At 41.4% G+C, this 11579-nt stretch overlaps 1 protein-coding gene across 3 annotated transcripts in view; it reads left to right on the top strand.

Moving 5' to 3' along the window:
• The window catches only part of LOC121377317, a 166255-nt gene that overhangs the window by 121048 nt on the left and 33628 nt on the right, over positions 1–11579 (top strand). For all 3 annotated transcript variants that reach the window (XM_041505254.1, XM_041505255.1, XM_041505257.1), the window contains exons 16-18: positions 25–249; positions 2288–2506; positions 5773–6003. In XM_041505254.1, the coding sequence (XP_041361188.1) occupies positions 25–249; positions 2288–2506; positions 5773–6003 (675 nt within the window). The remainder of the gene's footprint in view (positions 1–24; positions 250–2287; positions 2507–5772; positions 6004–11579) is intronic.

The raw sequence follows: 11579 nt of genomic DNA on the forward strand, positions 1-11579 counted from the left end.
CTTTGTTTTGTTTTTTAACTTTAGGTCAGCCTCTCAGTAACTTCTTTATTGAGGTTACGAAGACATATAAAGAAGTTTCGCCTCCCATATGCCATTACCAAAATGCTTCATTAACCAAGTCAACCACATTCCTGTGTAACCCACATTTGTTAGGACAGTACGTCCGAATCAGGAAGGCACCTCTGTCCAATTCATCAGCTACCAATATTCTTGCATTGTGTGAAGTGGACGTACAAGGGATGACATTAGGTACAATTTTTTCTAGTTTGAAACGTCAATATACGAACCCCCATCAAACATTATTTTGGTTATATTAATATTATTTATTTATAACGTACACATGACACCCATGTCATAAGCCCATGTGATACTTTTGTGTATTAACTCGGTTAATGGTATGCAAATTTGCAAAGTCTCTAGATAATGTGTTGCTGTGGATGGGTCACTTGCTTACAAGCCAACAAATCCTGTATACTTGAGCGTAACATTTTCAAATATTTAGTTAAAATGCGTGACCTCAAACTCATTTGTGCTAATCGTGATGACGTCATATCAACGATGGCGGTTTCTTTAGTACTGTGATTTACCAAAATGAATTGAATGAAAGTATTATTTTAGAAGTGTTATAGGATAAATAGAATTCACCACTTGTGTTATTAACCTCGTCTAGTGTATCGGTATTTATCTCGGCAGAGCCTCTATATATAGCCTCGACAAATACATATAAACATAGATTCGGTTGATATTTTCCGTATTAAAAAAATACGAATCCTCTATATATCAACGTTTCTGCTGGTGGACTAGAAGTCCCCGTATGTGTCATTAGCTGTGTTACAATTTTTAAAATGCTGTATATTAATACAAAGCTGTCACATTAGTTTCCAACAGAGATTTTGGCAGCACACAACATTCTTAAGTACAGTGAATTGGGATTCGTTTTGTTGTCGAAGTCAATTGCAAGCATCTTCGAATCCTGACTAGTGACACTTTGTGCTTTTAATTGTTTAATAGTACATATCATGAAACATGTTTGGCTGTATCTAATCAAAATAATAGTGATGACCTGGTTACGGAAAATTCAAAGGTCAGAGTTAGATATCATTGTGAGACCTAACCCACCAGCTTTTCCAATCTGATTAAAATTAGCTCTACTGGTCTACCAGTAGATCTAACAGCATTGCGTGGACTTCCATGTCTAGGTGACATTTCATCTGTAAATAACAATTTAAATATCGACTAATTACACTTCGCCTTTTATAGCGTTATTCGGGAGCATACAAATTCTAAAAATATCGGGCGAGACTATTTATGTAATAGTCGAAATTGTTGGTCTATTTCAACACTGAAAAACAGGAGGGAAAGTGCAGTAATAAACTCTGGATTGTATACTGGTATAAACAAATTTTATGGCTATACCATCACGTTTTTGGTTTTCGTCTTGAAACGAATTTTATATAAAATTTTATATTGAAATTAGTTTCTGGCATACTTCGTAATTCACCCGGATCAATTTGTATACCCTCGGCATAAACCCAAATGTTTTCAAATCACTGGCATGATTTTGCAAGTAAAGTTTTGATTGGTCGAATTGAAGGTCAACTGGACATGAGTTTCAACGGGCTGCTGGTAGATCTACATGTAATAGTGGAGCTAATTTTAATTAGATTGTAGCTTTTCTAAACATATTTCAGAGAAATGTATATATGAAATGTTCGTGTTCTTTGTTTCGCTTTTGTCAACTTGAATCACATTTATGGAATTTCCTTGGGTAGAGTACAGAGACAAAGGGCCACATATTCTGCAATTTTGAATTCTTAGAGGATTTGAACGTATTTGTTCAAGTCAAGCCATACTGTCGTGGAATTTATATGCAACCATGTCTTTACTATTCACTCATGTGACGGTTGTATAATTACAAAAGTGTCACTTCAACAGTAAACTTGGGTGTACAGTGGGAAGGCTGCTGGTGTGAATTGGTTCCTGCCACACCTGTTCAAACCAATACTACAGCCAGATAAAGATAGTTTGTTTTGTTTAATGAAGCCACTAGAACACATTAATTTATTAATCGTTGGATATGTGATGTCAAAACCTTGTTAAGTACGAAATATTGTCTTAGAGATGAAACCTGCAACATTTTTGTTCATTCTTTTAGGACAGTTGTGATCCCTTGGATTTTTCCATTATTATTAATACATATAGATATGCTGGCATTGGCAAATAATTAATTGACAGGCCGTAGTTAGTTATCTGATAAACAGCTGCCTAATTTGACCTTAACTTTTAGGTCATTATTCTAACGAATTCAATGTCGAAGTCCTACAATCTGGACATGACAGTGCGCCACTCGTATGTCCCCACGAAACATTGGCAGTAGACAGATCTGTAATGTTCTGGTGTCACCCACCTCTGCGAGGGAGATACGTCAAGGTCAGTAAAACGTATGCGACGGAAGGCAACCATGTCCTAAAGCTGTGTGAAGTGGAAGTAAAAGGAGTTCCCACAGGTAAACACACTCTAAAATAGTTTCTCTCACTAAAATTATGTATGATGTCGTACCAACTTTGATCAGGTGCATGCACGTTTTACGGAAGTTCCGGATCATTTACAGAAACACATTTTTCTACACTTTAAAACAGTTATATATTAAATTTCACAATAACTTTCACAATGTTTTTGTTGTTTTTATAATAAGGTAAAAGGTCAACTATATTTGTGCATATTACTACTTACATTTGTACATATCAACTTTGTTTGCTTTTGCTTGAGTTAGAATATTTACGAATATTAGCTCGAATTGTTGCAAACGATGAGAAAAAAACTAAAAAATCCATGCACGCATCAGTCAACTAAAAGGATGTACGACACTAGTACATATTTTGATCATATACATGCATGATGTTATGGCAGTTGAAAAATGGGACATTTCGGCATCTGTTTGTTTTGCTAATAACAAGTTATTTTTGCTGAACACTCTCACAACATATGGAATAAAATTAACTTTTGTTACCAGCATTCCCAGTCTGGATCTCGACGTGGTGAGACATGTATGTTTCTCTTGTACACACTGCACATGCTTTCGTGTGCTCGACTTGGGGATCCTTCATTTTGTTGTTTTTGTCAGTGAAATGAAGTTTTCTACTAGAATGTATGCTGCCATTTGAACTGATTGAACACTGGAACGCTTCTCGTTTCGACAGCCTGCACCACCAGGTTGGATTGTAACTCGTAGAATGCAACGGTTATTCACGTTTAGCCTCTACATGTCCAAGCCTGTCCTAGCAGCACTGGAAGATTCACCACCCCACTCTAAGAAGAAAAAGGAAGCGTGGTTGGCCACTACTACTCTTTTCTAGACTTTACTTTGCTTTATAGTGATACCATCTCGTTTCCTCCAGAGGATACCAACCCATGATGACTAGTCAGATACTCTCTCTTGTTCAGACAGATCCGGCTTCTAAAGATCTGTATTTCAGTACAGCACTACACCTTCAACGTCTAATGACTGTCAATCTAGGGGTTTTCTTGACGGGATGCAACCCATCTCGTCCCTATAAGCTGTGCACCCAAACGGCCTTAACGAGGCCACTCACGTGGACATATAGATCGGACTTCAAACTTTTATGTCGAAATTACTTTCTTTTTTTAATATTATTAAATAGTCCGATCCTCTCTTCTTTCTCTTCTTTATTTTTGGACTGTTCTTCAAAAATGCTCCAAATTATATAAATATTTGGCAGCCAATTCTTTTTATTTTTGGCTTGTAACGTTTTATTTAAAAAAAATTAAAATTCTATTAACTTTTTTACTAATTGCTATTTTCAAAATTCTGCCCATTTTCAACTCTACCCTTCCCCTCCCCACCCCCCTCCCATCCCAAGTCAGGCCTCCGATCTTATCAGAGTTTGGACTCTGGATGGGCGTGTTTGAAACCCTAGTGGTATATGAGCACACTAAACTAGTTATCTATCTATCTTTATTGCCAGAATTTAGTTTATATACAGTATACTGAAATATAGGCTATGCACAACAAGAATTACTTGGTTATTAAAATGTTGGGGGTTCTTTTTAGAAATTTTCCCTAGAAATTTGGCTAGGCATGGTAGACCAAACACATTTAGGGCATTTTCACCATTTTGGGGGCACTTGTTTTTCATTAAAAATACACAAAAATTAATTGAAATAAACATTAAAGTAATTTATGTGCTTGCTTTAATAAATGAATGGCAAAAGATATAAAAGGCATATTTTATTAATTAATAATACCTTTTTGGGTGTTTTATAAAAGCAATTTTAGAATTAATTACTGAAAAAGGCTTGTTTAATCTCAGGGAAGCATGGTGCTGATTAAGGCAAGATGGTGCTAGACTATTGAGGCATGGTGCTACACCATGCTAAAATAAGCTAGGGAAAACACTAAGATAGCTATGAGCTGCTGATGTCTGTCTCGATGTTTGTTTTATGGCCACGTATCTTTATATCAATCCATTACACTTGTCCTACCTTGTCCTGTAGTCACCTATCTCCTTAAAAGTCTCTTATCTCTTGAATGCCTTGAGGCAGATATCTCACCCATACTTCATGGGTTTATTAATACTGGTCATTATTGGGACAAAGATGATAGATAGTGTCACAATGCCTTCATTTGCTGATTAAAGGGTTCGTGCACGTCCTTAAATTCATTGAAAATCCCTGAATTTTGGGAAGCTGTTTTACAGTCCTGTAAAATGGTGATTTTTTTCACTTTGAAAATATGTTGTCAGTTTCAAAGCAGAAGACTGCTGAACTTTTCTGAACTTCCTTTTCCCGCACTACACATACACACACAAACACACACACAATGAGACACACAAACACACACAGAATGAGACACACAAACACACACACACACACACACACACACACAGACAGAGACACACAGACAGAGACACACAAACAAACACACACACACACAAACACAACGAAACACAGAAACACAGACACACACACACACACACACATACGCATACAGACACAAACACGAACATACACATACATATACATACACAAACACAAACACACACATACTCACACAAACAAACACACACACAGACACGAACATACACACACACACACAGAAACACACACACACACGCGCACACAAACACACACTCACACACAGAAACACACAGACGCGCGCGCGCGCACACACAGACGCACACACAGACGCACACACAGGGACACACAGACACACACTCACTGGCACGCACATAACACAGACATAATATTTTGCTAAGTTTTCTTCTATTTGAATTATGATTCACTGTTATTCCATGTGTAATTGTCCTGGAATTTTGGAAATATGTTCTGGAATTATGATTCACTGTTATTCCATGTGTAATTTTGGAAATATGTTCTGGAATTATGATTCACTGTTATTCCATGTGTAATTGTCCTGGAATTTTGGAAATAAGTTCTGGAATTATGATTCACTGTACGTTATTCCATGTGTAATTGTCCTGGAATTTTGGAAATATGTTCTGGAATTTGATTATGCTAAAAGTGTATGAACCCTGAAATTACGAAACACGATGAAATGTGACTTACATTTTGTTTCATTTCGTAGTGACGGGTCATATATATACGTGGAGAACATGTTATTGTTTTTCTCGGCAGCAAGAGATGGCCTGTTTATATCTGTGAGAAAATTAAGTGGTGCTTAACTTGAGTGCATGTGTTAAATAGAATAATAAAGACCATGACATTAATTTTATTTTACTATATTTGATGCAGTGCCCGTAGATATTACTTCGGAGAATTGGGCTGTTGGTAAACCTGCCTCTCAGTCATCAACACAGTGGAATAAGCCTGCTCGAAACGCTGTTGACGGCAACTATAATTGCAGCTATTATGGCTCAATTACACACACAGACGTAAACGACAAATTTCCATGGTGGATGGTGGACTTGGAAACCTGGATAAATGTCACAGCTGTCAAACTTTACAACCGTGCTGATTGTTGCCGTATGTATTTAAAATCTAATTTTCCATTAATACAGGAACAGATCCAGGGAGTGGGTGGGGGTACTGTGACAGTACTGTCCATCCAGGAACTTCAGACGTCAAAGTGCACCAAAAACGCATTATTTAATATATGGGGTTAACAGTGAATTTATAAGTGGATTACAGGAACACACATACATACCTGTCAACTCACGGATTTGGCGCTAGTCTCACGCATTTGTAACAAAAATCACACTACTATAATCTCACACTTTTTAAAAATAAAAATACTTTATAATTGTGGTTTTTCTTTTTAGAGTTGAATGGAATTATATGCTGATTATACAGGGTTTGTGTATTCGTTATCTATTATTAGTACTAGAGCATATCGAACCTGCCCTCTGTTTACTATAAACAAGCACCCGATGGTGCTCCGACGACCGACTTGTATGGTTTAACATTAAGCGAAATAATTAATAAAATTTGCATTGGGCCAATTTGTTTTTAATGACCCGAACTTCAGTTGGCTGATGGCTGAGTACCAGTCAATGAAAATCGCTTTAAGTCTGTATGATCTCGCACAGTGTTTGATTGACCACAGTTTTTAAAATGAGCGATTCGGTCTGTAAAGCCATAAGACACACTTTTGGAAGAGCCTATCATTGGAATGCACTTTAACATCTTTGAGCACGATTAAAATGGCCAATCCGAAATCTCAAACACAAATCTCATCTGGTATTCATGAAAAGAGAGAGTACTCCCAAATAACTTGACATGTATTCAGTATTATTTTTCTCATGAAAGCATTAAAGTAAATTAAATTCTATTTTCCTTCATTGGTTTAACAGTATGTTAAAAAGCTTCCAGAGATCTCCATTTTGGGCTTAAACACAGGGGGCCTGGACCCTGTGACCAGGGTTTCACTCTGGACCCCAGCTTCTTATTATCTCACTCCTTGGAAGTGCTACAGGTTGACAGCTCTGTATACAAACACAGGGGGCCTGGACCCTGTGACCAGGGTTTCACTCTGGACCCCAGCTTCTTATTATCTCACTCCTTGGAAGTGCTACAGGTTGACAGCTCTGTATACAAACACAGGGGGCCTGGACCCCGTGACCAGGGTTTCACTCTGGACCCCAGCTTCTGACTATCTCACTCCTTGGAAGTGCTACAGGTTGACAGCTCTGTATACAAACACAGGGAGCCTGGACCTCGTGACCAGGGTTTCACTCTGGACCCCAGCTTCTTACTATCTCACTCCTTGGAAGTGCTACAGGTTGACAGCTCTGTATACAAACACAGGGGGCCTGGACCCTGTGACCAGGGTTTCACTCTGGACCCCAGCTTCTTATTATCTCACTCCTTGGAAGTGCTACAGGTTGACAGCTCTGTATACAAACACAGGGGGCCTGGACCCCGTGACCAGGGTTTCACTCTGGACCCCAGCTTCTGACTATCTCACTCCTTGGAAGTGCTACAGGTTGACAGCTCTGTATACAAACACAGGGAGCCTGGACCCCGTGACCAGGGTTTCACTCTGGACCCCAGGTTCTTACTATCTCACTCCTTGGAAGTGCTACAGGTTGACAGCTCTGTATACAAACACAGGGGGCCTGGACCCCGTGACCAGGGTTTCACTCTGGACCCCAGCTTCTTATTATCTCACTCCTTGGAAGTGCTACAGGTTGACAGCTCTGTATACAAACACAGGGGGCCTGGACCCCGTGACCAGGGTTTCACTCTGGACCCCAGCTTCTGACTATCTCATTCCTTGGAAGTGCTACAGGTTGACAGCTCTGTATACAAACACAGGGAGCCTGGACCTCGTGACCAGGGTTTCACTCTGGACCCCAGCTTCTTACTATCTCACTCCTTGGAAGTGCTACAGGTTGACAGCTCTGTATACAAACACAGGGGGCCTGGACCCCGTGACCAGGGTTGCACTCTGGACCCCAGGTTCTTACTATCTCACTCCTTGGAAGTGCTACAGGTTGACAGCTCTGTATACAAACATGGGGAGCCTGGACCCCGTGACCAGGGTTTCACTCTGGACCCCAGGTTCTTACTATCTCACTCCTTGGAAGTGCTACAGGTTGACAGCTCTGTATACAAACACGGGGAGCCTGGACCCCGTGACCAGGGTTTCACTCTGGACCCCAGCTTCTTACTATCTCACTCCTTGGAAGTGCTACAGGTTGACAGCTCTGTATACAAACACGGGGCCTGGACCCCATGACCAGGGTCGCACTCTGGACCTCAGGTTCTTACTATCTCACTCCTTGGAAGTGCTACAGGTTGACAGCTCTGTATACAAACACAGGGGGCCTGGACCCCGTGACCAGGGTTTCACTCTGGACCCCAGGTTCTTACTATCTCACTCCTTGGAAGTGCTACAGGTTGACAGCTCTGTATACAAACACAGGGGGCCTGGACCCCGTGACCAGGGTTTCACTCTGGACCCCAGCTTCTTACTATCTCATTCCTTGGAAGTGCTACAGGTTGACAGCTCTGTATACAAACACAGGGGGCCTGGACCCCGTGACCAGGGTTTCACTCTGGACCCCAGGTTCTTACTATCTCACTCCTTGGAAGTGCTACAGGTTGACAGCTCTGTATATAAACATGGGGAGCCTGGACCCCGTGACCAGGGTTTCACTCTGGACCCCAGGTTCTTACTATCTCACTCCTTGGAAGTGCTACAGGTTGACAGCTCTGTATACAAACACAGGGAGCCTGGACCCCGTGACCAGGGTTTCACTCTGGACCCCAGCTTCTTACTATCTCACTCCTTGGAAGTGCTACAGGTTGACAGCTCTGTATACAAACACGGGGCCTGGACCCCATGACCAGGGTTGCACTCTGGACCCCAGGTTCTTACTATCTCACTCCTTGGAAGTGCTACAGGTTGACAGCTCTGTATACAAACACAGGGGGCCTGGACCCCGTGACCAGGGTTTCACTCTGGACCCCAGGTTCTTACTATCTCACTCCTTGGAAGTGCTACAGGTTGACAGCTCTGTATACAAACACAGGGGGCCTGGACCCCGTGACCAGGGTTTCACTCTGGACCCCAGCTTCTTACTATCTCATTCCTTGGAAGTGCTACAGGTTGACAGCTCTGTATACAAACACAGGGAGCCTGGACCTCGTGACCAGGGTTTCACTCTGGACCCCACCTTCTTACTATCTCACTCCTTGGAAGTGCTACAGGTTGACAGCTCTGTATACAAACACAGGGGGCCTGGACCCCGTGACCAGGGTTTCACTCTGGACCCCAGCTTCTTACTATCTCATTCCTTGGAAGTGCTACAGGTTGACAGCTCTGTATACAAACACAGGGAGCCTGGACCCCGTGACCAGGGTTTCACTCTGGACCCCAGCTTCTTACTATCTCACTCCTTGGAAGTGCTACAGGTTGACAGCTCTGTATACAAACACAGGGGGCCTGGACCCCGTGACCAGGGTTTCACTCTGGACCCCAGCTTCTTACTATCTCATTCCTTGGAAGTGCTACAGGTTGACAGCTCTGTATACAAACACAGGGAGCCTGGACCTCGTGACCAGGGTTTCACTCTGGACCCCACCTTCTTACTATCTCACTCCTTGGAAGTGCTACAGGTTGACAGCTCTGTATACAAACACAGGGAGCCTGGACCTCGTGACCAGGATTTCACTCTGGACCCCAGCTTCTTACTATCTCACTCCTTGGAAGTGCTACATGTTGACAGCTCTGTATACAAACACAGGGAGCCTGGACCTCGTGACCAGGGTTTCACTCTGGACCCCACCTTCTTACTATCTCACTCCTTGGAAGTGCTACAGGTTGACAGCTCTGTATACAAACACAGGGGGCCTGGACCCCGTGACCAGGGTTTCACTCTGGACCCCAGCTTCTTACTATCTCACTCCTTGGAAGTGCTACATGTTGACAGCTCTGTATACAAACACAGGGAGCCTGGACCTCGTGACCAGGGTTTCACTCTGGACCCCAGCTTCTTACTATCTCACTCCTTGGAAGTGCTACATGTTGACAGCTCTGTATACAAACACGGGGAGCCTGGACCTCGTGACCAGGGTTTCACTCTGGACCCCAGCTTCTTACTATCTCACTCCTTGGAAGTGCTACATGTTGACAGCTCTGTATACAAACACAGGGGGCCTGGACCCCGTGACCAGGGTTTCACTCTGGACCCCAGCTTCTTACTATCTCACTCCTTGGAAGTGCTACAGGTTGACAGCTCTGTATACAAACACTTGTAAACTTACGTACGTTTAAGGGGCAGAGACGTAGCCCAGTGGTAAAGTGCTCGCTTGATCGCGGTCGGTTTGGGATCGATCCCTGTCAGTGGGCACATTAGGCTATTTCTCACTTCAGTCTGTGCACCACGACTGATATATCAAAGGCCGTGGTATGTGCTATCCTGTCTTTGGGATGGTGCATATAAAAGATTCCTTGCTGTTAATCAAAAAAGAGTAGCCCATGAAGTGGTGACTGCGGGTTTCCTCCCTCAATATCTGTGTGGTCCCAACCAAATGTCCGACGCCATATAGCCATAATCAAAAATCCTTCCTTATGTGCATGTACATACATACATCAGTGCTCGAACATAACCGAAAAATGCTGGATATCGTATGAAACGGCCCAGAATGAACTAGTGTTGGGCACTATAATGAGCTCATAGTAATTACTGAAAGAAGCTCAGAAGTATTCCAATTGTTTCATTATTTTAGAAGATCGCAGGGATGTTTAAGATTTTGATAATCAATACATGCGCATAATTTGAACATCTTATTGACATAATTAACAAAACATCAAAGTGTTCAGTACGTGATTGTGTGGCGCACGTGAGGCAAATGTGTTCGACGTCGTTAACGTGGTTACGGGATGTTTCGTACTAAATCCCGTTCATCGCTGTACGTTTCGTATGTGCTACCATTTTATGCCCTAGCAGGGTTTCTGCCAGAGGGAATGGAGAGTAAAATTAGATACCCTAACATGCTGGAATCGGTGACTATATATATATTTTTTTAATTTTAAACAGATAACAGTACGAGAAATGATGTTTAAAATTTGTCAAAGCACATGCAATGCAGTGTCCCATTTCAAAACATTTTAAGCCAATAACCACCTAGATGGGACATTAATGGTCTGTTTTGTTTTATTAAATGCCTGTCTAGAAAGTTCATCCACTTGCCATTTTGTACACATTTTATATTGGTTGCCACTCACAGGTAAACAACATCAAAAGACTTTGATCCGACGCCATATAACCGTAAATAAAATGTGTTAAGTGCATCGTTAAAGGGACATTCCTGAGTTTGCTGTATTTTTTAAAGATGTTATCGACTAACATACTTTTTAACGATTGTAATTACATAGCAGATATATTTATCTGCATACAATATTAGTGGCTGTATATTAAATGTGTTTCTGATCGTTCTAATATTTGTACTAGGTTAAATTTCATTTTATTTCCATAAATATAATAAGATCAAATCCAGTTTGAGCTTCTTACAAATATTAAGATGACCAGAAACACATTGACTATACAGACACTGATATTCTAAACAAGAAAATATATTTAATATGTAAGTTT

The sequence above is a fragment of the Gigantopelta aegis genome, chromosome 7 (genome assembly GCF_016097555.1).
Source record: "Gigantopelta aegis isolate Gae_Host chromosome 7, Gae_host_genome, whole genome shotgun sequence".
In the NCBI taxonomy this organism is placed as follows: Eukaryota; Metazoa; Mollusca; class Gastropoda; order Neomphalida; family Peltospiridae; genus Gigantopelta; species Gigantopelta aegis.